The 27937-nt window shown below is 36.6% G+C and overlaps 2 protein-coding genes across 2 annotated transcripts in view; both read left to right on the top strand.

Moving 5' to 3' along the window:
• LOC126367030 (uncharacterized) overlaps window positions 1-3314 on the top strand; it is a 3422-nt gene extending 108 nt beyond the window's left edge. Inside the window, exons 1-2 of the mRNA XM_050010407.1 lie at window positions 1-2458; window positions 2703-3314. The exon at window positions 1-2458 is cut by the window's left edge and continues 108 nt beyond it. Of these exons, the coding sequence (XP_049866364.1) occupies window positions 403-2458; window positions 2703-2743 (2097 nt within the window). The 5' untranslated portion in view covers window positions 1-402 and the 3' untranslated portion in view covers window positions 2744-3314. The remainder of the gene's footprint in view (window positions 2459-2702) is intronic.
• LOC126367097 (cuticle protein 7-like) overlaps window positions 1-8712 on the top strand; it is an 11549-nt gene extending 2837 nt beyond the window's left edge. The window contains exons 2-4 of the mRNA XM_050010502.1: window positions 3635-3731; window positions 7346-7672; window positions 8553-8712. Coding sequence (XP_049866459.1) covers window positions 3635-3731; window positions 7346-7672; window positions 8553-8650 — 522 coding nt within the window. The 3' untranslated portion in view covers window positions 8651-8712. The remainder of the gene's footprint in view (window positions 1-3634; window positions 3732-7345; window positions 7673-8552) is intronic.
• The last annotated feature ends 19225 nt before the right edge of the window (window positions 8713-27937 follow it).

Raw genomic sequence — 27937 nt, 5'->3', positions numbered from 1 at the left:
CGCTAAATTAAACTCTATGCGCACTGACTCGAGAGTTGATAGTGATGGATTTACGCTCGTAGAAAATAAGAAAAAACGACAGTTCCGCAATAATAATAAATGTGGCACAGGAACAGGTACGAGTAGGTTACAAGTGGCGCAACTGCCTGAAGCTATTTACCTATCGCGTTTGAAGACGACATGTACTATTGAGGACGTGAAAGAGCACATACTTTCAATGGGATCGGAAGCACTGGATATACAATTATTACCACAGCGAAAAGAGCTAGACTTTAGGTCGTTTAAAATTTTAGTACCTAAACAGAATCTAGATACGTTTTTAAGTACAGAATTCTGGCCTAAAGACTTGGTATTTCGACGTTTTAAGGAACGATTTACTAACGTAAGCAATAACAAATAAATATGGATAGTACAATTAACACAATTAAAATGATTACGTTTAATTGTCAGAACATTAAGACTTCTATGCAACATGTCAGGGATCTGTGTGGAGTCGCGGATGTGGTAGCAGTCCAGGAAACGTGGCTCATGCCGCATGATCTCGGTCTGGTTGATACTATCGACATTAACTTTGGCAGTGTAAGCAGATCTGCGATGGATACTTCGAAAGGAGTTATAAGAGGACGCCCATATGGCGGAACAGCCCTACTATGGAGGAGGTCGAAGTTTCCTAACGTCTCCATTGTTGATTGTGGACATGATAGAATTGTTGCTATACACGTGAAAAACGGTAGACATTCTTTTATTATATTTAGTGTGTACTTGCCAACTGATAAGACTGATAACCTCTCAGAATTTACGGACTGCTTATCAAGAATTCATGCTGTAATTGAGGAGTATGACGTTCCCTTTGTTTATATCTTAGGTGATTTTAATGCCCACCCTAGTGCCCAATTTGGTAAGGAGCTATTGGATTTTTGTGCCGAGCAGGAACTGTCTTGTGTAGATATTGATGTGCTGGGAATTACATCCGATACGCATACCTTTGAGAGTAAAGCGCATGGTACCTGCTCATGGTTGGACCACTGTGTGACAACCACTGCAGCCCGCGATACTGTTAAATCAGTCCGTGTTTTATACGGTGTCTATACGTCAGATCATGTACCTTTGTGCATTGATTGTGAACTTGAGATCTGCCGTGGCTCTGTCGTGAGCGGAAACTATGCGTCTCATGGCGATAGGGATAAAATAAGATGGGGATACAGAGATGCTAGTCAAATAGATAAGTATTATGAATATTGTAAGCGAGAATTTTTAGGAATTAATACATATATGACAAATGAATTAAATGTGATATCTAAAAGCAATAATTATTTAGACTCTAGCGACGACTATTTTAAAATAATTGACGATATGTATTGTAAAATTATTAATATTCTACAATTAGCTGCCATTAACAGTTCAATTGCGCAATCTTCTAGTAAAAGAAAACGTGTTCCTTTGGTTGGATGGAACCTTCATGTTCAGGAAAGCCACTCAACTGCGCGTGTTCACTATGACGTTTGGTTGATGGCAGGCAAGCCGGCCACAGGTGACATGTATGACAAGATGGTGAATAGTAGAAAGAATTTTAAAAATAAAGTAAAATGGTGTATTAGGAATGAAGAGACTATTAAGATGGATATACTGGCAATGCATAAAGAGGAAAAAAACTTCCCGAAATTTTGGAATGCTACAAAGAAATTACAAAAGAAACAAAGTCTGCCTGTTGCTGTGGACGGTTTGCAACAACCGAAGGAGATAGCCGAGTTATTTGTTCGTCAGTTTAAAAAAGAACCACTGCCTACACAGCAGCGGACTGAGAACAAAATTCATCCGGTTTCTGAGGAATCGGTGGTGCAGTTTACTGTTGACGATGTTGTTAAGGCGATACGTGGTATGAAAAGGGGCAAGTCTCCTGGACATGACAATCTGAGTATAGAGCACGTCCTTTACGCGGGAGAGCCGCTGTGGTCGATGTTATGTGTGATTTACAATTTATTTGTAAAGTACTCATACCTACCTGACCCTCTTATGCGAACAGTGGTCGTGCCTATAGTTAAGAACAGAACAGGAGACTTGAGTTCGTCGATTAACTATCGGCCTATCTCCCTAGGAACTGTCGTGGGCAAGGTGTTTGAGAGGCTGCTACGGCCCGAATTGCTACGAAACCTGGATATTGAGGATGCACAGTTTGGCTTCAGGCCTGGTGTGTCAACAGATTCGGCGATTGTCAGTTTAAAGTACGCAATGGACTATTACGTTAATCGTGATACGCCAGTTTATGCCTGCTTTCTGGACCTCAGCAGCGCGTTTGACCTGGTGAATTATGAAATTCTTTGGACCAAACTGCGCGGCTTTGGGGTACCTGAATCAATCGTTCGACTGTTGGCATACTGGTACGGAGGACAGACGAACTATGTGAGATGGGGCGACACGACTTCCAACGCATACAGGTTGGAATGCGGTGTGCGTCAAGGTGGGTTAACCTCTCCGGACTTATTCAACGCGTATGTGAACGGGCTGATCGGTGAACTGAGGAGCACTGGTGTCGGTTGCCATATTGACGGTGTTTGTTTTAATAACCTCAGTTACGCGGATGACATGGTGCTCCTCAGTCCATCGATTGGTGGACTCAGAAAACTTTTGTCTGTCTGTGAGAGTTATGCTAGCTCTCACGGATTAAAGTACAATGTGGCAAAAACGGAGATGCTCGTTTTCAGGAGTGGAAAAGTTCCGGAGAGTATACCCCAAGTGTTTTTGAACGGATCGGCAATTCGGCTTGTGCAGCAGTTCAAATATCTTGGTCACATCGTTACTGGAGACCGCAAGGATGATCTCGATATGGAGCGGGAAAGACGGGCATTGTCGGTTCGGTGTAACATGCTTGCGCGCCGATTCGCAAAATGTAGTAGTGAAGTGAAGGGCACACTCTTTAGGGCCTTTTGTCAGTGCTTCTACACCTGCCAATTATGGTATAGACACAAGAGGGCGTCCTTTAGCACCATAAGAGTGCAGTATAATGACGCATATCGCATTCTTATGAAGCTTCCTCGCTTTTGTAGCGCGTCCAGCATGTTTGCCGAGGCGAGAATGCCCGACTTTTTTGCTATTGTTAGGGCACGTATATCTTCATTTTGGGACAGATTGCGTTGCTCTGATAATAGCATGCTTAAAGTTGTTAGCCGAGACTTGACTAGCCCGATGATACGGTACTGGATCAAAGTACATCGGGAATCAAATAAAAAATGATCGCACCACATTTATTTTGTGTTAGTTTATTTTTTTGTGTTATAGACGGTAGGTACTATTGTACCTTTAAGTAATTCGTATTATACAATTATATTTATAATGTAATCATTGGGTTTTTACCTTTAATAAAAACATTTTTATTTTTATTTTTATTATTTTATTTATTTATTTTATTCATCAATATTGGCTGTATATAATAAACCCTTGCCTTTAGGTCCGTGTTGCTCTATGCTTTTAGTCGCAAAAAAGTACATTAAATATTTATTTGCCATTTAATACGCGTAAAAGCAAACACAAGGCAAAGTACATACCGTCATTATGTCCAATTATGCATGCATGTAGAGGATGCTCTAATATTCAATAATTCATGCATTTCATATGGCATTTTGTAATCTGTTTTCAGGACCGTCCTAGATACGCATTTAACTACGGCGTGTCAGATCCCAACACTGGGGATGTGAAGTCACAGCACGAGACACGGGATGGAGATGTTGTTAAAGGTACTTACGAGTAAAATTACCCATCTTCGTCATTTCTAATACTTATTATTTTATTTCTAATACTTATTATTCTAGTATTTGTAATTTGACGTACCATTATTTAATTTAAAATAGTTTTGCCAAGATGCAAGGAAAGGCTAAAATTTCAAAATTAAACTAATAAATAAATAATACTACTATAGGTTGGAACTCCACCTCACAACCCACACGATAGAAGAAGAAGAGAACAAATAATAGTAATTAATTAATTTATTTAATTGTTTAATAATTAAATAATTAGGTAAGAGGTCAAAATAATCGGAATGCGATCGAACCAAAATGTCTCTCGCCGTTTGAGAAGCAAGCGTTGTAACAGAGGTATAGGTATAAGTTTATTATATATGTATTTATTTGTTTTTTTTAAATGCATAAAGTCTTTTTGGTGTGTTTGTTTTTGGGCGTATTAACAGAAAAATAAAAGATAGAACAAGGGGCTCATATGTATATGTGCGGCGCCACCTCCAAAATAGTACCTTTCTACTTTTTCCTCTGTCTGCTATTGATTTACTCGTAATCTTTGTTTTTGGTGATTTTGTAGGTACTATTACACGAAGCAGTGACGTGTAAGATAAGCTCACTTAAATGGTCTATTATATGGTACGCCCAGCAGTGGGCGTCGTACGGCTGATGATATGGTACTGTATACAGGATGTTCGTGTCATCGTGACGAATACTGAGGGGAGTGATTCAGACCATGATTCTGAGTTGATATCAAGTGGAATTTTCCCCCGTAAAATTCATGATCTTGTTTGTGCTTTTTTTATTGGTATTTGCAGTTCCATACTTTTGCGATGGTCTGAATCATCCCTCAAAGTTTTCGTTACGATGTCACTAACACTCTGTATAGTTTTTTTGCGCTGAGGGCTCTTACCCGGTACAAAATTTAAGACAACAGGTCTGAGGAGGCCCAGTTGAGCGCGAACCTCGGCTCAGGGCGTCGTCCGAGAGGAAGAATATTTGAAAGAATTAATCGACTCTTGTGGGTCGATAGCGATAAGCGCTGAATGAGGGAAATCTCTCTGCATAGTCTTATTATAAGTTAAATACTATGTTTTCGATATCCCAACACAGATACTTCTATTTTCTGGGACAAGATAGAAAATCAATCATTATGCACGAATTGGTTTTCTGTCAAAACAGATGCAAGTGGTTAAAGTTTGAGTGACTATTATTAATGGTGTCGACCTTTTAAGCATTTAAATGATTACTCATTAACCTGCAAATCATTCCATCATAATGTTGAATATTTATCAATTTTGTAAAATTTAAGTTTAATACAAATACATAATTATATTCATAAACTCACGCTTGAAATCTCTTATAGGGTGGGCTGATCCACCATTCATTAAAGACAACTTGCAGCCACTGTTGATACGAAGTCCTAAGATGGATATGATGAACCTTATGATGACAAGGAATCAGAATCATTTATTCAACATAATCATCATAGATAAACTTGTTGAAGGTCAATTTAACATTTTTGAATCTACGTCATTTCGCAAGGTGTTATGGCTGAGGAGAAGAAATGACAAGAAACTGCACATCTTTTAAATCAATGTATATACATTACAAGTTATTTAATAACAAGAAAAACACAATAAATATCAGGCGTTTTTATCATTTAGGTAATCATTAATCTTATAGTAAGCTTTTTAGGAGATCAGCCTATCACCTATAACAGTTGTCCGTTATGTTAGAAAGGACACAATTCCTCTGTCGGATTTTACGACAAGAAAAGAAAACAAGAGCTGAGCACGTTCTATGTTAGAATTCAATGACTGATAGATTTGTTTTTAATTCACAGATTGAGGTGATGAATTAATTTGTTATAATTAGAGATTAAATAAAATATAATAGCTACTAATATTCTCGTAGCTACAGTTCCATAAGTCCTTTAAATAAAAGTTACAGTGCAACTTGTGTAGGTAACTGTTCATTTCTGATTTCGGATGGACAGTCGCTCCATTTTTCAGTCATACAGTCGTTTATTAAACAATTTAAACATTTTTTAGGCTACAGTAACGTTATATAAGACATAAATTCCCATAACCCTGGTGGAATGTATTGTACAGTATGTGATAGGTTTATACGAATGTATTTATAGGTATACTATCATTGTTATGTTTCCTTATCTGAATCTGTGAATGAATATTTTTAAACGTCGTCCATTGTGTGTAAAACTCTGCTAATAACGTTTTGTCGGTACAACCGAATCTAGGAGACTATCGTTTCAATCTTTGCTCAAGGATCCCGCTAATTACTTTAATGTCAAATTTTATTTATCAAAACTTAAATGGATCTAGTCATTTATTGGTTTCAAGATAAGGCTGTTACGTGCCTATAATCTTTATTGGGGTAGTCAGAGCCAGACAATGGCGAAAAATGGCGCGAAGCGACGTTCGTGCCTTACCCAGCAGGGTCAACATAACACCAGCGTCGTGGTTCACGCCGTGACTTGTGCTGAGTGAGGCCCTTTTTATATCAGGACGTCCACCACCACCTCATGATCATTTCGACGAACATCTTTTTTGCTTTGTCGTACTTAATTGTTTTGTTTTTGTTTGCGGCGCCCTTTTAAAATAAACAATTTCTATTCTATTCTATAAATGACTTTCAGACAATTTAATATTACATGAATTGCTAATAAAGACTCGTCGGCGTCTGTACTATTTATTTAGTATTTTGTATCATGCATCTACTAGTGAGCCGTGGTAGCCCAGTTGGTAAAATTTTGAGGTCGGAGGTTCGAATCCAGCACAGGCCTAAACCCATGATTGTCGAATTTGTTTTCCAATTCATGTTTGGATCATAAATGATTAACACGCACTATGCGGTGAAGGAAAACATCGCGAGGAAACCCACATTCCCAAGAAATGCATTTTCGGAGGTATGTGACCTAACTTGTATCGAGCTGGTTTACCCTTCACGGGTTGGAACGTTAGACAGACAGTCGCTTCTGTAAAAAACCGGACCTGTCCAATCTTTAGGTTAGGTAAGCGGATCCTGTGAAAAACGGGAAAATAGAGAGAGAGATGATGTCATGCATCTGCTTTAGTAGGTTACACTTTTTGAAGTGTCAGCAGACAAATCATAATAATTATTGACCTGTGACAATTACTTATATTTTCTAATATTCTGTCTCACTGCTGAACAAAGCTCTCCCCTCTTCTCTTCCACAATTAATTACCCAGGCCGATGTTTTGCCAGTCCCCTTCAAAGGCATCCACACATCTGTCTGGATAACTATGACATTCCTGAACATTTTCAAAATTTGAATTTACTATCCCTAAGTATTTAATCATTCAAACTCTGAGTCAGACGTGCAATAGAGTATTTAATTACTGTGCAATCTAGAAAACAATAGAAGTAAGTTTAATTACGACAAAAAAGACTGCAACTTTTAACATGATTTCATCACGACACCAAATGATCCTTTGACTGATTTCTATGACATGCATATTGTTGTTATAAGCAGCATGGAATATTCGAAATCATTCATTTCTTCCGTATTTAACTGTACATGACATTTCTAGAAAAAAAAAACATGTTGTTTAATTGAATCCTATCTTTTTCAGGCCAATACTCTCTCGTAGAGCCCGATGGCTCGGTGCGTACTGTCGACTACACAGCTGACCCCGTGCACGGCTTCAACGCAGTAGTTTCCAAGTCCGGTCCGAATGTACATACGAGACCTGTGCGGCCTGTTGTACAAGCACCCATAGCGCCAGCCGCTGCACCAGTGGTACATGTGGCCCCACAAGTTCAACAAGTACTGCCCGTGCCTGTACAGGTAGCGCAACCTGTGCCGCAGGTTGTGCAGTACGTGAAGCCTATACCGGTCCCAGTAGAGTTTCCCCCGCAGTACTTCAATCAAGTTTACCCACAGCAGCCACAGCCATTTTGTAAGTACTTAACTTTCAATATAAATAAAACAGGCCACATTGAAGAAATTCTCTTACAAAGCAATATTGCTATTTGACATTAGCGCAAACGAAAACGGTATATAAAGCGGAGGTTGTTAGCTGGCAGAGGAAGACCTAGAGGGACGTACATTGACCAAATTGGAGATGTCCTTAGAAAAGGTTTAGTACGATCTACTCTGAACCGACGTGCGTGTATGAAACGATTGATTAATATGAAGGAAGGAGTGTGTTAGAATTAAATTTTACATTATTTTTTTACCTTCTTTATTCATCAGTATTGGCTGTATATACTAAACCTTTTAGTTGCAAAAAAAAGTAAAAAAGTACATTTATTGCCATTTAATACGCGTAAGGCAAACACAAGGCAAAGTACATACCGTCATTATGTCCAATTAGCGTCACATAACAATCCGTAACCGCTATTGTGTTAGGCTATTGTGTGTATAGGACTTTTGTAGTGATGTCAGAAGTCGCGAGTTTTTGAGAGACTACGCAAGTCGACACTTATTCGGGCCAAGTAAATGCTGCCAGAGGCAAATCTACGATATGTTATGTAAAAAAAAAAAAAACAAATAATCGGAACTAATTTTCATGGAACTTACTGGCTTGAGAATTGAGAGTGTTTCGTTTCGACTCTTCTCGTGGTTGAGTTCAATTGTGTTTTTGTTGTGTTCCTCTATCAAGAGGGATAAAAAAAGGAAAATCATGATTTGAGAATGGTAACTCAGGTACCTAACTCTACTTAACCGTTTAACTTAGAGATGACTCTACTAGTGTTTCAAGTTGTAGCAACACTTAAGTTAAAAGAATAGTCACATCACTAAATTGTAAATGTAATTGCTTTTATTTTATCTTGCAGTGTACCCCAAGGTTGGCCCGCAGTTCCCCGAATATGACGACTTTGAATACAACAACGGACCATTCGCGTACGCCCCCGGCAGTTATTTCAAAAAATGAACGAAAAAAATATCTAATTTATAAGATAAAATACTGTAATTAAAATGTATTTTAATTTTAACCTCGAGCCAGTATTTATAATATTTATTTAAATAAACCTAGTTGTAAATAAAATGATAAATAAATTAAGTGCCAATTTTGGAGGTGACGTTATATTTACATTTAAATACGTACCTAATGTTTGTTTAATTTTTATTAATGTTTCGAATGCATAATAAATACAATTTAAAAAACTGAGAATTCATTACATCTGTAACAGAGCAATAATGCAACATAATTTTCGAGTTAGATACTCGAATTTATTATGCAATAAAAAATATTATCATCTCTCAGCGTTTTCCCGCTTTTCACGGGGTCTGTCTACCTAATCTGAAGATATGGTAGGTAGGTAGGTTTTTACAGAAACGATTGGTTCGTCTGATTTTCCCAACCCAAAATCAATCCAATACAGGTTAGGTCATAAGTTACATCGTCGCTGACGTCACTAACTAACGTAACTGAAGTTTTTGGTGAATCTGATTTGCACCCTTTGCTTTTGACGGTAAGACACAGATTATTTTGGCAAAATAATGCAGTTACGGCAGTTTGCAAAGTCACCCTTGACATACGTCATCCATCCGTAACGCATTTCTCGGAAATGTGGTTTGCATCACGATGTTTTCCTTCTAATATCTACTATATAATAAACCGAATATCGTTTTTAATAGGGTCCTAATAATATCTCATAATTAAAAAGTTTAGGGATTATATTCAGTAGGTGCCTACTTTTACATGGAGTGTTTTGTACACCACGAGTGTAGTGCTGAACTTTATTTTAGAGAAACACATAGCTGGTAAGTAAAAGGTTTGTTGATGATAGCTTAAATACGAGATGATCCTGAAAACACTAATCGGAATATAACATGTAGTAGGAACTGAACTTTTTGAATGCGCAAATGTTCTTAGAAAACGCTAAAGAATTTGAGTTTAGCGAGCCAACAGGCGCTTGTTTGACTCGTACCGACAAACGCCTTAGGATAATATGTTTGCAATATTGTTTCTTGAAATAATAAGTATTAAATCTCTGCAGGCAATTTGTTTCAATAAAATATTACTCAAAAGTAAAATAGAACCATAATAATTATTCACTGCGGGTTGGAAGACAAACACTGAAGATGATTTAGAAAAGTTTGTTTTTAAAATTTACCTAAGCTAGTATCGATCTCAGGTTGTCTGGTGATCAAGGCATGCCACATCTGGTATCGTATTTGGTTACTTGATATCATAATTATGAATAGGCTGTTGATAATAATGATGATACGTATATGTATAATTATAAACTCATATTTGTAACTCTGTAGTGGGGTGGAAAAAGACACAATTGCTTGTGTAAAATGTGTATATTACACACGGTGCGGCTCGCCAGTTCTGTTTCTTGAACTTGGCTTGACACGCGACCGCGTGTCTAGATATACATGCAAAGGAAAAATATAGTGAGATATTATTTATAACTATAAGTACCTACAGCCTCCGTGATCTAGTGGTTAGAGCGTTGGGTTCACGATCTGGAGGTCCGGGATCGATTCTCAATGGGGACATGGTCGAAATCACTTTGTGAGACTGTCCTTTGTTTGGTAAGGACATTGCAGGCTTGGATCACCCGATTGTCCGAAAAAGTAAGATGATGATTCGAAGCACACTTCGGAAGGCACGCTAAGCCGTTGGTCCCGGGCTACTAGGCCAAACACCTCGATCAACCCGCAGTGGAGCAGCGTGGTGGAGTATGCCTCATACCCCCTCCGGTTGATTGAGGGAAGGCCTTAGCCCAGCAGTGGGACATGTATAGGCTGTTTATGTTATGTAAGTACCTAAATGTTTATAGACAATAAAAATCTTTTTCTTTATCGAAAGTCTACGTTGCAACAACTTTAATAAATCAATTCAAATGGAACGTGTAATTCTTATACACGTAAGATGTTTTAAATAAAGAAATAATTCGACATGCATATAGTTGATATAGAGCGTAAAAAATCCTTCAAGTGAAGTCGTGATCCACGATGTAGGATCCGGAATAAATTAATGTTCATCTTCATTTCTTATGTTAGCTAAGTACACTTCGTTACAATATTATAGCGATAAATTTAAATTAATAATAGAATAATAAAATAATATAGAATAATAATAAAATAATAGTTTCAATTTAAATTAAGTTCAAGAAAATAAAATGAGGGACTCTCCAGGCTACGTTCTCCAAAAATAGTACAGATGGCGCTGCCGAAATTTAACTTGATTAATAATTATTTACTCATTCAAAAAATACAATGTAATGGCAGAAGCATATTTAAAATAATTGTTGCTTGATATTTGCATCACATTATGTATAGAGTTATGTTGATATCTATTTTACTTCTTTTTATTTTGATTAGAATAATAATGGATGGAAGATGTAATTGTGCCTGGGTGTAATAGAAAGGGTCATCATTTACACCCAAAAACAAAGATAAAAGTTGTATAATATGTCTGTTATCCTTGAAATTAAAAGGTTAAGCGAAGGAAAATCTTTACAGCGCCATCTATACTGCTTTTGAGGAACGTGGTCTGGAAAGTTTCTTATTTTATGGGATGTGTTCATATAACTACCTACATACTTATTTACTATTATTACACTCATGCTCGAATTCGTATTCAATAGAGACACAAATTTTCTGATGAAAGATTGCGTTTCCAGTTAACTGGAAAGATTCTGGTTATAAATGTGTTTTATTGTCTACTAGGTGTGTCCGTTTTACGGAATAAAAAGGTAGGTATATTCAAAAATTAAATTTGTCCGATTAAAATATCCAAGCCGATTTTCAATCATATGTTTTTAAGGTATGATTCATAATTATTTATAAGCGCAAGTATGCTAGTGGGATATAATATACTTATTAAATTGGGTTTTGGTGTTATGTTAATAATTTATGCGATAAATTCCGCTCGAACATTGCTCCATCGTTAGTTTAAAAATCTAAAAATAAACACAGAGATCTTATATCACACGTAAGATATAAGAAGCCAACAGGTAGTAATTTCGATAATTTCATAAAATATGACATATTACATCGATGGTTATGCCATGATGCTAAAAATAAATGTTGTTCACCGCAGGTAATCATTATGAATAAGTATGTGTTTAAAGTAATTATCCGTTTTATTTTACTTACGACAAGTAAGAATGTTAAAGAGTTGTGCATTGCTAAATTAAAATACTTATTATACTTTAATTATTTTATTTGATGTAATGTTTTTTAATTTGTACGTTCACGACCCTGCGCTTCAGAACTCAGCTGGTAGATGTTGGTGAAAAATCCGTTAAACTGAATGGGCGGAACATGTCTGCCGTATGCGTCCGGATAAGTGGGCCAAAATTTCATCTGAATGGATTCCACAAGGTCGTGGACGTCGATGCAGACCACGACGATGGAGAGACGAGGTAGACGCCTTCCAGAACACCTGGCAGAACGACCGAAGATAGGGATGGTTGGAAAGAAAATGGTAGGCCTTTGCCCAGCAGTGGGGCATAAATTAGGCTATAAAAAGAAGTTGAATCTCTTTGCGAGCTTTATTTAAATGTGTATTTACGACTACAGGCCAAGTAGTTAATGCTATTTTCGGCAAATCTACGATAAGTCACGTAAAAAAATAATACTCGCTCTAGTTTCCTGGCCTGCCACTTAGCATCAGGTAGCATAGTGGTCAAAGCCGGACGATTTAATTTAAAAAAATATATATTCCTTTTGTATTTGGAAAATAAAATAAAAATATATACCATAAAATATAGTTAACTGTACCTTAACTATAAGGTGCAGGGTCATGACCCGTGTGCTATGCAAACGCATCAGAATAAAAAAACTGATCATTATCAGTGAACTCATTGTTTCTTAAACAATATATGGAATGTCGCCCCGCACCATAATTGTAAGATGCGCTTGTTAAAGATTTACATGGTTCTTTATATTGAGCAATTTTTGAATAAGAAATAATTTAAAGCGTTCTTCCAACTGGGCTTAGTTGCTGCTTTAATTAGTTGCTTGACTATCACTGTCAGGTCGTAAGTTCAAATCCCAGCACGGGCCAATATGTAATATATATTATATGGTATATATTATAGTAAAATGTATGAAATCAAGATGTTGTAAGTATGCAAATCCTAGGAAATGTGTACAATTCCGATACTATTTAGGAAATGTAAAAATATTGTTTGAAAACTATTTAATGCCTAGATATCCTAGGAAATGTATAAAGTAAATGCTTTCTGTAATAAAACACGTTGTTAATAATATTTTTTTATTAAAGCACTTATTGAGACAACCGGGTAACAGTCATACCGTAAAATAATATGTGTTTATATTATCTTACTAATTCAACTATCAACTTCTAAAATCAACTATCTATTAACTTTTAACGTATCAGAAAATTAAGTAATCAGTCTGATAATTAAGTAATTATAAATGCGTCCCCACGCACCCACCAATATCTTAAATATTTTACATTTCCGATTGCTATTTAGGAAATGTATAGATTTCCTAGGAAATGTGTAATATGTACAAATAATATTTATAATTTATTTCACACATTTCCGTGCGATTTTAGGAATTACGTACATTTCCACGGATTACAAACATTTCCGTTAACATAATATATAATAAACCAATGTTTTTTGAATTTGTTTTCGGATTCATGTTTGGCTCATAAATGATTATTAAGTGCTCAGGGGTGAGGAAACCCACTATCCCAAGAAATGCGTTTCGGAGGTATGTGACCTAACTTGTATTGGGTTGATTATCCCTTCGGGTTTGGAAGGTCAGACAGGCAGCTTCTATAAAAACCTGATCATTTTAGGATGTCATTAAGTCGGCAAAATGTATCTCTGCCCGCTCCAAAAAGGAATATAGGGTTATTAGAGATTAGATGAATAGGTAGTAAAAATGACCTTATACTTAGTCGAATGTACAATGTTTACAAAGGTTAGTTTAGTTTGCTGTTACAAAATTTAACACTTAAACTTATGGATAGAGCTGCTGCTATGTACGCCGTTGCTGTGGTCTACATCAGACCCTTTTATAATTTTAAGATTAGAGTTAAGTAAATGCTTAATGCATATGTGGCAGTACTATATATAAATAAATAAATGTAAACCAGAAAGAAAGTTTTATTGCCTTTTTCAGACATGAGAAAGTGTCAGATTTAACAAGAAGCCAGAATTACAGAATATGACAAGGTAAGTGACCGGAAAAGGCACTAAAATGTTAAAGCATATATTATAATAATATGAAGTAGGAAAAGCGTGAAATTTATTCAGTTAACATTAATTAAAATAACACGTTTAAGTTGTTTAAGTGATATTAAGGAATATTTTACTCCTACACATTCATGTTAAATTAGCTTTTAATTCACTGACAAGTGGGCTTTGTTATACAGAGTGGCCCAAAGGTTCTGGTCAATGAGCAATGAGCTATGATTTTTCATTTTGAACGTAAACTTTTGGCCATGCTGTATATCCAGTGAAACTGTACACTTCTTGCTATTGTTAACATGCTTGCTTAATATATTTACATTAAAAAAAAACAGAAATATCATCTTGACAGGACGTAGTTTCTTGGTGTGCCTAGAAAATTAATAAGTAGGTCCTTTATGAGGAACATTTTAAGTATTACTCTGTAAACATAATAGCCGAATTGTATTGTATAAAACCAATCCTCGCTAGCTATGTTTCATCATCAGCCCATTAACGTCCCCACTGCTGGGGCACGGGCCTTCCCTATGGATGGATAGGGAAATCGGGCCTTAAACCATCACGCAGGCCCAGTGCGGATTGGTGGTTATTAACGACTGCTAATGCAGCCGGGACCAACGGCTTAACGTGCCTTCCGAAGCACGGAGGAGCTCGAGATGAAAACTTTTTTTGTGGTCATTCATCCTATGACCGGCCTTTGCGAAAGTTGCTTAACTTCAACAATCGCAGACCGAGCGCGTTTACCGCTGCGCCACCGAGCTCCTCAGCTATGTTTAAGTTCCATGTAATAGAGTGCGAACCTATTGCCATTAACTGGGCATTAATCCTGGAAACCACGTGATATTAATTATCTATGATTCAAAGATGAATTCAAACTTATAAATTCGAATTCAGTAGTTTAAAACCAGAACTGAGATTCGAATCTGGGATACAACCAACTCGGATATCGTCTATACCACCGTCTAAGTATTAACATCTGGGAATCCCAATCATTTCGAAATTTTCAAGCCTAACCAAACCAATCGAGTGACGAATGTACCGATGACAAAGCAAAGGTCCCTGGGTTCTCATACTTTTAATGTCACTCGTCAAATTATAATAATGCCAAAGGCTTAGTCAGTTGTGATCCAAACAACAATGTGATGTAATTAGTTGTTGTTTGACTTGTCGATGCGTCATCTTGATTTGTTGGTTACTTCTAACAAAAATAAATAACTATAACACAACAAAAACAGAATCAGAAATCACTATTTATTCAACGTAACATACATAACATAAACAGCCTATATACGTCCCACTGAACCGCAGTAAATGAGCGGTTGGTTGAGGGGAGGCCTGTGCTTTGTGGGAATTGGTATCGATCCTCTTATTTAAAAGAATTTTTTATTGTATTAACAAACAATACAATAAAAAAATCTTTATAATTATCATTGATAAACTTGTTGAAGGTAAATTTTACATTTTTGAGTCTACTTCATTTTGCATGGTGTTATGGCTGTATGGTTGACCCATGAATTGATGACATGATGCTCTTGACTGTAATTGCATATGATTGCTTCCTTGGCAATAAGGCTGCCTTTTGTACGATTGTTTAATGTGCGATCCTGCGTTATATGTTCTTTTTATGTTTATGTTTATTGTATTGCCCTCAATGCATAGCGGGACCAACAACACGACACAAAAAATAATATCCCTATCCCTCAACTCCCTTACATCTCTATTACATGCGACTTAACCGTTTGAATGCCGGAACGCAGGTCTCAACCGGACCAAATGTAAAATTTATTGTGTCTGGTATCTCAGCAGATGAGAGGTTAAAGATAGCTGGCGATGAGTAGGTGTATGTACTATACATCTCTACCTAACCCGTCAGGGATACAGGCGTGATCCTATATTTATGATTTTTACATTCAATTATTTATGGTTCAGAAAAAAAGTCATACCATCAACAAGTCGCTATTGTCAGCCATTAAACTTGAAACCACAGACATCAAAACACATTGATACCATTCCTTGAGCTTTGTTTAATCTTTTTCTTACTTTCATCTTCAGTTCGATTGTTATTCAATGTGTGCACAATCAATTTGTTGTTTATGCCATTCATTTCAAAGCCATTGCCCAATAGTACAAACTACGGTTTGTTACCAAGAGTTTCAAATGTTTATTATACCGTTGAAACATTGATTCATCCGTATCGTTTCTTTTCGATGTTTAGACATGGCACAGACAAGAAATTTATGGTTTTATGATAACCGTCGCTATCGTTACGTTCATTTTGAAATTATTATTGCATATAATAATAATTTCCATACACAATTTGGTAAGTCTGAGATGTGCAACTTGTCTGGGGATGGTATAACGAAAGATAGGCACACAAGAAGCTTACGTATGTCGTGTTGCAAATAAGAAACCAGAAGTTTTAAGTGTGATATTAATACCTCAATTGTGACAGTTCTTATATAAAAACAAGCCCATGAACATGATCTTCAAACTCAGACATAACATAAAATCATCATCATCATCATCAGCCTATTAATGTCCCTACTGCTGGGGCACGGGCCTTCCCTATGGATGGATAGGGAGATTGGGCCTTAAACCATCACGCGGGCCCAGTGCGGATTGATGGTTATTAACGACTGTATGTTAATGCAGCCGGGACCAACGGCTTAACGTGCCTTCCGAAGCACGGAGGAGCTCGAGATGAAAACTTTTTTTTGTGGTGACCTATCCTATGACCGGCCTCTGCGAAAGTTGCTTTACTTCAACAAACGCAGACCGAGCGCGTTAACCGCTGCGCCACCGAGCTCCTCAACATAACATAAACAGCCTATATACGTCGCACTGCTGGGCACAAGGCCTCCTGTCAATCAACCGGAGAGGGTATGGAGTATACTCCACCACGCTGCTCCACTGCGGGTTGGTGGAGGTGTTTGGGCTAGTAGCCCGGGACCAACGTTTGAGATTAGTTAATTAATACAACCCTTAAAAACTTAGCTTGCTTGAGATTGAGATTACTTTGTCTTTATCTGAGACAAAATATAGTTTCTTCAATCAGAAAATTAAGCTCAGTTATGATCTTTTATGTCATGATGTTTTAAGCAGATGTTCAATGAATGATACTATCAACCTCATTGTTGCTATAGAAGGCAGGCCGTCACATTCTCAAAGTCTATATTGCCCATACAAGATATACCGTATAAGGGCCATTATATCTTAGACAATCAACATTATAGGTAATCGGAAGAGTAAACCTCAGCTAACTCTAGGTTTCATATAAAAACAATAACAGATATTATATCAAAATGCTTCCTACAGTCGATGGTTTGATCGCAACGTTACGTGAAGGTACTTCCTTCGAGATCGCTCACTTCCTTGGTACCGACATTCCTTTCTGATACACCTATAATAATACAACAATAAAAAGTAAAAAAGTCTGTACATTAGTCGTGTTTTCTAGAAAATGATTTCAGCAAACATAGAAATGAAAACGTTTGATATTTCAATTGTTCTTTGCTTTTTGCCTGTACGATCCTGATCTAGTGGTCGTTAGATTATTTAACAACAGGTTTTCTAAGAACATACTATAATAAAACACATTCCTATTTTCCCAAAGGGGTAAGTAGAGACAATGGAATTCCATTTGCTCCATTAAATCTAAGAAATCAGTATTTATGTGGTTTCCACTCACAGTCTTTGAGCTCTTTTGTAGACTGTCCTTTCTGTTTTTGTCTTTTCTCACCTTTTCGAGTTCTTGACAATTATAAAGTGTGTACTTGGGGACATTAATGAAATTGTTGCGAATCTGGCTCTAGGTTGGACCTCATTTACTTCCAAATAGCTTGCTATGTCTACAATCTTCCTATGAAGAATATGTTCGGATATAAGTATTACATTTACTTTGTTATTATGGAGATAATAAAAATAATTAAAAAAGTAATCATTATTAATCTGCAATAGTCGTTCACGAACAGGAGATTGTCTTTGGGTGCACTCCCATAGTGCATAAAGGGATAATCGCCGGTCGGTGTCACACCACATTTAAATTAAATTGTCTTAAGGGGCCTCTACGTGTTGGCTGCGGGTCCAAGTACGCATTCCAACAGTCCGGAACTCCATAGTTCCGAGATATGGAAACGACATGCAAATAATGATAGTAATTAAAACAAAAAATTATAATAATAATCTTTGTGTCAGATTTGGGTCTCAGGCTCAGGGAGAAAACCGGTGACTCCCGCTCCGGCTCGTTCCTGGTCCAAAGGCTTGCCATTGCCATTCAACGCGGTAATGCGGCTAGTGTTGTGGGCACCTTTGCTCCGGGAACAGTGAGGGGCGGGTTATTTAATGACTAGTTTTTAAGTTTGTTTTTGTGACGTATTGTTATATTAATATTGACAATATAAATAATAAATTTTTTATTTTTATAATAACAGTAATTAAGCAGCTTTGTAGGTAAGCGTGATCCACCCTAGACCACATCGTCACTTCCCATTAGGTGAGATTGTGGTCAAACGCAAGTCTATATTATTAAAAAAAAAAAAAAATCAAAGTAACACATTCTGACAGTTCGTCCGCTTCGATTTGTCTGTAAGTAAACAAAAAGATGGGCGGGCAGAGCCGCGGACAGTTGCTAGTTTAGATAACAATTATCGTTGAATGGCCCAAGTTTACTGAGCCAATTACGATGATACCGATCGCTCAGGCCAGCCCGATCGACCAATTACTCTTTGTTCGAATTTTAAAGGAGCATTATCTGAAAGTGAAGGTTTAGAGGCAGTATGCACATGTTTAGGTGGTCAATCCTTAGCTTAAAGTGTTAGTTTATTAAAACTTATACATTTAAGGGTACTTCTGTATTTAAAAATAAAGTAAAATTAAAATTACACATCAAACTTAAAAATTACAAATTAGAAAAATATAAGTATAAGTAAATATAAGTACGTAATTAACATCTGTTCAGCTTTAAATAATCTAGAATTTTTCTCATATATGTATTCAGCGGATCATGGAACACATCAAGATCTAAGATTTTGTTACGAAAAGAATTGTATTCTTTAAAAGTTCTGGTTAGCAGGGCTTGAAGACCAAGATTCGTTGAATGAACGATTAGGAATAACATTTAGGAATTTATTTTTTGTTAAGTATTTATTTTTACCGTTCGTAGTGGGAATGCTAGTCGTCAAAAGACAACTTCAGGCCAATTTACCTGACTTAGTAGACCCCGGGATAATAAGCAGTGCTATTATCCTTGACCGTACGTATCTATCGGTTGACCACCAAACGCGAATCTTTTAGATAAAACATCTAAGTAAAGAAAACAAATGACCCTAGCCAGTTGCACAGCAGGCCTCACTATCAACGAACGAATCAGTTGGAACAGTTAACGATGATAAATGTAACATGTGCACAAACCTCCAGCCTGTGTTTGTTAGACATGAATCATTCTCCACAGGTGCCAATTGTATTCCGTTTGTTACCAAGCCTAACATGTTATTTGAAAGACTACTGTGCTACAGAATTACAGATATTGGTAACCTGTCACTATATCATTCATCTCCCTGGCGTCACCCCGTTTTTTTCACAGGGCAATCTAACCTGAAGATTTGTCAGGTCCGGTTTTTTACAGAAGCAACTGCCTGTCTTACCTTCCAACCCGCGAAGGGTAAACCAGTTCGATATAGGTTAGGTTAGGTTAGGTTATATTATATACCTCCAAAATGCATTTCTCGGGAATGTGGGTTTCATCACGGTGTTTTCCTTCACCGCTGAGCACGTGGTAATCATTTAAGATCCAAACATTAATTCGAAAATAATTGGTTTAGGCAATCTGGGATTAGAACCTGCGACCTCAAATTGAGAGTCAAGCGTTCTACCAACTGGGCTACCACGCCTCCCCAGACACTATATCGTCCATCATTATTACTTATTAAAATCCGTGCTAGCCCTGTTTGGAGAACGCGCGTAGTGCCACAGCCTTGAATCCAGGCTCGGGCCCTAACCACTGAGTTTGACTTTATGAGTTATAATGCAATGAACTTATACGTTTTATGATAACATTCTCCCATTGACATTCAGAATTACACCATTGAACAGTTTTAAGACAAAATTTTTACAGAAAATTTGTAAAAAAAATAATTATAAGGTTAGTGATTATTTAGAAGATATGAATGCATGGGAGTCACTGTCTGGGAACTGATATTAGGCAGCCAAAATTATGTTTTTTTTTTAAAGAACGTCTAAGGCCCTGTGTCGAGATTTTTCATGCAGCATCTTTTTCCTTCGTTATGTAAATGACGATTCGAAGTGTATCTGTGTTATCTACTGAATAAAGGTATTTTTGAATGTGAATTTGAGTTTCTCTGTTTACAAATCTGAGCATGTAATAATAAAAGATGACAGAACATTTCTGTTCTATTCTCATCTTTAGGGAAGAGAACATTCTGGATGACGGACTTTTAATTATGGCGATAGGTTGGTAACCTTTCACCGTACATGTAAACCTTTTAGAAATTATAGCGTTCATTGTGTATATAACATGTGAATACTTATAGTATAACGTACGCAGCTGTTCACTGCTGTACTTATATCTTTTTCGCTTCAGGCCACATTTCATAGTCTATGTAAACTTCAAGATAATAACATACGTAACTTCGTCACGTCCAACTACGCGTTTAAGTGTTCTGATTCTGACCTGGTCCAAACGAACCCATTACACTAGCGGCATTGCCCAGTTGCACAGCCACTGACAGGCGTTGGACCAAGTAAGACGCAGACCTAGGGTCACCCCCTCTGACTTTGAGTCTCCGGCCGATCTCCCTGATCAAGAAGAACAACTTGAACTTGAAGATTGTTGCTCAAACTATACGTATCAGACACGGTAGTTTAGTTTCTAATTCTGTTCTCCAAGTAACATTAATTGTATGCAAATTAATTTTAAAACAAAAAAATAAGTTGTTGCCATAATAGGTATAGAGTCTCGCATTGTGTGTGGGTGTTTGTATTAAATTCGTTGTGGATATTCTTACGTTATGTTGCGTTAAGCTATTTGATTCTAATTTAGTCTTCATTTTTGAAATTTCTTTGTTTCCACTGGTAGTTTGTGATTATATATTTATCCAGTGTAAATTATATTTTGTAATTGTACGTTTGAAGAGTGCCTCATCACATCACTAATTTAAGAGCCACACTCTTGTTGGTGTAGCATTCTTCGTGCTACTTTTTAGAGAAAAATAAGGCAGTGGTGTCCCTCTTGCCTTCCATCCCGCAGTACTCTGACTGACGCGAGTGGAATGGGGCCCAGAGTAGTCTATTTCACATTCGTACTAGGACTCCTGTCCTCCGCCTCTGAATAGTACTGACAGTTACTGCTGCCCTCTGTCAGGTTCCAGGTTATAGTCCCTGTGACGTGCCCCTTCCGTCCTGGATGGATAGAAGAGTGCCTACTATTTGAATTTTTCTTAGGTAAGTGCCATTTTCACTATCGCAGATGACTCGACTTCCTAGACCGTTATAGACGGCGATACGGTTCACCTATCACGTTGGTCTAATAGAAAATTTGGTGAAGCGTGCTTATTTAGTTCATCTTGCGATGGATGAACCTCTTCCCCCTCGCCTCGGGAATATAATGTAGTCGTAATTATGTTATATTAAATAATTAGTTAAAAAAATAAAGTAATAATAATAGTTTTGTGTAATATGTGTTTGTTTCGAATTGGTTTTTACTGTAATGGTTGAACTGTAAAAATAAAATAAATAAATAAATATTCTTATGTATGTTATGTTGTCACTATTTTACATAACTAATTCGGATGTAAGTATACTAACTATACCAAGTAACTATGTTGTTTGATAAAGAACCTGTAAAAACGTCATAAAAATAGTATTAGATAGCGAATATTTTAAAACGGCATTAAGTTTTAAGTTGCTTTTTAAAAATAAGTATGACTTAGCAAATAACGCATTACTAGTCTAGGCTATTGACACACATAACTGAACTCAACTTTACCAACCAGAGTTTAAAAGCTTCAACTATCACAGCCAGGGCACTGCTTCCTCATTCTAAATATTACTGTGTGCTGCATGTGCGAGTTAAAGAAAAGAGAACCATATTGAAGACTATAGAGAACCGGAGAGGAAATATGATTGGCCACCTGATACGACACGATTCATTTATAACAAATATCATTATAAGGAAAAATTTAAGGGAAGAGAGGAAGGGGTAGACCTTGGAGAACATTTATGAAACAAATAAAAGAGAAGGTGCAGGTCGTGTCGTATCAGGAGGTGAAGGTTTTGGCGGGAAGGAGAGAGGAATGGCGATTACTCCACCGACAAGAGCGCAGCTCTTAAATAAAGAGAGAGAGAGAGCTGCATGTGCGTGCGAGCGAGCCAGTCACACTTCGCGCGCTCCCTTACTCATTAACGGCTAACGGCTTAAACTATATAAAGTGGCTCCATCTGGTGTAAGGTAAATCAAGCTTGCTCGAACATTGTGTTGGTGCGAAGTGAAATGTCTCTTATATACGTAGTCATCATCGTCACCCTAGCGTTATCCTGTTTCCACGGCTGTTACTTAACCTCAAGATTTGACAGGTCCGGTTTGTCCATCTACATCAAGTATTAATGTTTAATCTGTGCTATCACCACCCAAAAACCAGTGGTGATAAACCATTTACGAAATTTGTCACCACTGTAACAAACAAGTGTCCTTTAGAAGAAAAATGCGTTGGAAAGGCGTCAAGAGTCGTCCGCTAGTCCATGCGGTATTTAAATAACACAAGTTAACATTGGTATTGGTCCAGTGTGGATCGCCCTTGACTTTTAAGGATTGCCTGCGATTGCTTCCGACGCGACAGTTAAGGCTAGTGACGTGCTGTCCGCCTGAACGTGTGACAGACGAATTTAAACTCGCTCTAGGGCAACATTTGAGATATTTACTGCGAAATTAAATATAAAACATAAATAGCCTTTATACGCCCCATTGCTGGGCACAAGCTTCCCCTGTTACAACCGGAGAAGGTATGGAGCATACTCCACCACGCAGCTCCTTTGCGGGTTTGCGGAGGTATTTGGCCTAGCAGTCTGGGACCAACACCTTAACGTGCCTTCCGAAGTACGTAATTATTATACTTTTTCGGACAACTAGGTGTTCAACCTACAAATTTTATTGGACTATTTGAGTGTATATCAGACGAACTTAGGTACATAGAGTTTCGCTTGCTATCCGTATTGGGGTGAGCAGAACCACAAGCAATCTGTTTAATAAACGAGAAGTGTAACTCTTGTACCTGAGGTGCTATTAATAAACTAATCTCAGCTTCGAGACTGCCCTCAAGATCTTGATATGACAATTCTTATATAAAAGGGACTTGAGCATGATCTTGAGGGCAGTCTCAGCTGAGATTATTAATACCAGTCGTAGTGTGGTAGTAGTATCCTTAGGTAGTCTTTCAGTGTAAACCACATAAGCGCCTTTTAAAAAATCACATTCAGATGTGATTTTGATTTACAAAACCTCGCAAGAGACAAGCTAGTTTCAACTTAGGTAAAAAATTGTATCTCAATTATTTGTAACCGGATTTAAATTTCAATAAATCGAGGTTTTTGTCGAAGGAAATCACATTAGACGGCGATTCTTCAGAAAGGCGTTTACGTGGCTTTTTACCTACTTCAAAAAAGGAGGTGGTTCTCAATTGGACCGTATTTTTTTTGTTACCTATTAGGCAACGATATGTAAAACTCCGTGCGCAATTTATCCTCGCCACATTTACGCATTTACAATACTATGCACGATGGGTATATATCTCCAAGGTTACGTTGACCATCGTGAGGTATCGGTATCAGGTATCGAGTCACCTCGATTACCGATTCAATCATCATGCTCAGCATAGCATAACTTGGCTTCCATCTATCTAACGATAAAAACAATAAAACGCCTCACATTCTTCCCTGTGTAGCCCTTGGTTTAGGTATTCGAAGAAGTGTAGGTATTTGATAGTTGCTGTAATGTATTACAGATATAATAGATAGGTTTTTTTTAAAATAGCTTATAACGATACTATTTAAATCAAATCAGTAGTTTAAGAGCCACGCTCTTGTCGGTGTAGTATTCTCCATGGTACTCTTTAGGTAAAAATAGGGCAGTGGTTTCCCTCTTGCCTTGTCTGTCTGTGATAATATTATATTATACAAAACAACATAATAAGAACTATTACATACTAGAAGTATGAACAACAGTATCTTAGCGTTTTGTTCCATATTTCACGGGCTCTGCTGACCTAACCTGTGGGATTCGTTGGGTGAATGCATGACTTACAGTGTGGTGATAGGGGTTCGAAGCTAAGGCTCTAAACCACTGAATTTGACTTTATGAGTTGTAATTCGTGTTGATATGGTAGATGATTGTTATTACGTCGTTTCCAGAGTTTGTACCTGGCAATAGGCTCGCCCCCTATTACAAGGGACTTAAACATAGGTAACATGAGGTATGGGTGAATTAGGGTGAATTGTATATTATAATTACTTTATTTTATGTTGTTTGAAGTTTGTTTCTGGTGTGTTTATTTGGATGAGTATTTTTTATGCTCCAAAAATGACTAGAAATTACATTAAAAACTCAACATAAATAATTATGTAATAAGACTGTATAATTAACTCTCAGTTATGCGAACAAGGCTGAAGATGCTACAATATAGAGCAGTCAGATGAATTAGCGACGGATGTGAGTCAATCTAAGCTTTTCTAGTGAAGATTTCTGCTCTTGAATATTTCTTAATAGTGTCATTTTAGAGTTCCTCGAGAAAAACAAATTCTAATGGATATTTTTTTTATAATCAATTGTAACGACGACATCACATTCTGCATGGTTTAATATTCTTTTGTTAGTTACAGAAAGTGTAAATAAAGATATCACGATGTGATTAAAATGTGTTCTAAATACGGGTTTTTTGTGATTTTTATAGTGTTATTTAACTTTGGAATAAAAAATAAACATCCTTATATTCCATACTCTCAGTTTACATTATTATTCTAATTGGGCATTTGACTGGGTCAAAGATAAATTATAAAATGCTACTCTAGAAATAGATGCCAGACTAAGATGATCAAAAATCAATCTCATTTTACTTTTCAACTTATTTTCGAATTTTATTTATGAATTAAGTAACAATGAGTACGGTGTTTGACCGCTTTTATTAATGATGCTACAGTATTTCCATACAAACTCCAATGCAAACTTTCGTTTTGACGTTTCGTAAAAAGTATCTCATTTGGCTAAGTTGTCAATTAGCTTCATGAAAAAGAACCAGTACCTGTGTAATACTTACCTATTATAATTAAAGCACATAATAACGGGTTCTTACCGCGTTTAAATGGGGATATGAGACTCCCGATATTTCGACACTGTTGCAAGTGCCATGATCACGGGATGACTGATGAGATTGGAGTGGAGTAGGTAGATCCATAATTTTCTACGGGCAGACATATCTGTCTACCCTCTTTCTTTGCTTTAATTATGATAATAACCGCGTAAACTTAAAACAATACTTACCTATTGCTTGTTTTTTGGTAAATATCTTTCTATGTTAGATCTATTAGTAAAAGTTTGATTCAAGATTTGGACACTGTTTTGCATTTATGACGTTAGCCTAAAATTAGGTGACGAAACATTCAGTTAAAGTTATAGATCTGATGTTTCAAAATGTCTTATTTAATTTATATGGTAAATGGTGAAATATCAATTATTATTTTATTAGCTCTATCATTAACATTTTAATTATGGAGTGCATTTTTGCATAAAATTAATTAAGTAGGAACATTAACGGGTTTCGTTAGAAAAATAAAGATGAAGGTGTGGTAAATATGAAAATTGATTATCGTATTATAATTTATAATATACGTTAGTAACGAGTCACCGTGGTGACGTCGCGTCGCCAAACAATATTTATTAAAATATAGTATTTATTTATATATTACGAAAAAAGAAATATTTTTTACAAAATATTATATGCACACCGTAACTACCATCTTGGGTCTTGGCATGCCATCGCTTCATATACAATTTATGATTTGTCTAAGCGCATGCCCACGCCTCCACGCCACGTCACCGGCAGCAACGCAAATTCCCTTGGCGACGTTTTGGTGACGAAGTCATATCAATATACATTATTTGGCGTTATGGCCCTTAAAATACAGGATGTTAGTGACATCGTAACGAATACTCAGGGGGATGATTCAGGCCATGATTCTGAGTTAATATCAAGTGGAATTTTTCATCGCAAAATTCATGATTTTTTTTAGTTTTTTTTAAATTATTTTCAATTATATACTTTTGCGATGAAAAATTCCACTTGATATTAACTCAGAATAATCAGCTGAATCATCCCCCTCAGTATTCGTTACGATGTCACTTACACCCCACACAAGTACATACGGTAGCCATACAAGTAGGTATGGGTGTTAGTGACACCGTAACGAATACTGAGGGGGATGGTTCAGACCATGATTCTGAGTTGATATCAAGTGGAATTTTCAGTCAGAATTTTCCTGAATTTTTTTTTGTTTTTTTTTTTAATTATTTTCAATTCCATACTTTTGCGATGGAAAATTCCACTTGATATCATCTCAGAATCATGGCCTCAATCACCCCTCAAAGTTTTCGTTACGATGTCACTAACACCCTGTATAAAAATAGTATAAAAATAATAATAAGGGCCACATCGACATAGCTAATACTTAAGTAAAAGTTCTATGATTTAAAAAAATATATTACACACAATTGTTACACATCGATTAAGCTGTTTTTGAATGAAATTGTTAATAATAAAGTTAATTATAATTATATAATTAACTTTATTACCACCGAGGCCGTTATTCATTTAGTGTTAATACACTAAATGAATAACGGCCTCGGTGGTCCAGTGGTTGAGCGTTGTGCTCACGATCCAGAGATCCCGGGTTTGAATCCCAGTCACAAAAAGGACTAATCACAAAAATCACTTTGTGATCCTAAGTTTGGTGAGGACATTGCAGGCTGATCATCTGACTGTCTAAAAGTAAGGTGATCCGTGCTTCAGAAGGCACGTTAAGCCGTTGGGCCCGGTTACTATTTACTGATGTAAGTTCGTAGTCTTTGACGGCTAAATAATAACCTTGATATCAGGGTTGATGAGGTTGGTAATCCACCTCACAACCCACAGGATAGAATAAGAATTGTAACTTCAGTGAGTCATATGTTAATACCACATATATATTAAGTGTACTGTAAAGTTCATTCAAATAATAATTACTGATACAACCGGACGTTGCCCTTTTATACTTCTAAAAATCGATACTTTAGCAGTAAATGAGTCCTTATTTTATCAATAAAATAGTCATGAAAAGGATACAATAAAAATACGATACGATTTCTTAAAAGAGGTTTATATTATAGTAGGATACTCAGTAGGATATAAGTAAGCACTTACGAGTACAAAAGACTAAGTATGTATGAATAATCAGCATTGATATTTAAGTTTTTTTTTAAATGTTATTGTGATGGAATCGCTTCTAAATTAGCGGCAAAATCCGTGTCATTTTATGCTTTGAACGGAATAATTCACATTTTTAATAGGGTAGTTTCCAACTAGTCATATCAGTTGTATATTAATAAACGTCAAAACATGAAATGACTATGGAATTTGTGTAAATAGTAACATGTGACGTCATAGAAAAACGTGACAAAATGTCGCACTTATTATTACATTTTTCTTTATTAAAATACATAAATACGGTAAATAGAAAAACAAAACGTTTTTTGTCATCTTTAGACCTGTCTTTATTTATTATTTAGTAACCAGAATTTCATAATTTATCTTTGACCTAGGAAACTATTCAATTATCGATGACAGCGTGTTAGAGTAATAGGTATTTTTTATTTATTATTTGAGAGTTTCGAGGGCCGGACTGAATACAGCCCGCGAGATCACTGCGACCTTGACAGACCTATTGTGACCTAAATCCCTACATTTAAATATCCTCCTCTAGACCGATCCGTTCGA

Source organism: Pectinophora gossypiella, chromosome 5 (genome assembly GCF_024362695.1).
Source record: "Pectinophora gossypiella chromosome 5, ilPecGoss1.1, whole genome shotgun sequence".
NCBI classification, from domain to species: domain Eukaryota; kingdom Metazoa; phylum Arthropoda; class Insecta; order Lepidoptera; family Gelechiidae; genus Pectinophora; species Pectinophora gossypiella.
The sequence above is the reverse complement of the archived record's forward strand: the minus strand, read 5'-3'. Positions and strand labels throughout refer to the sequence as shown.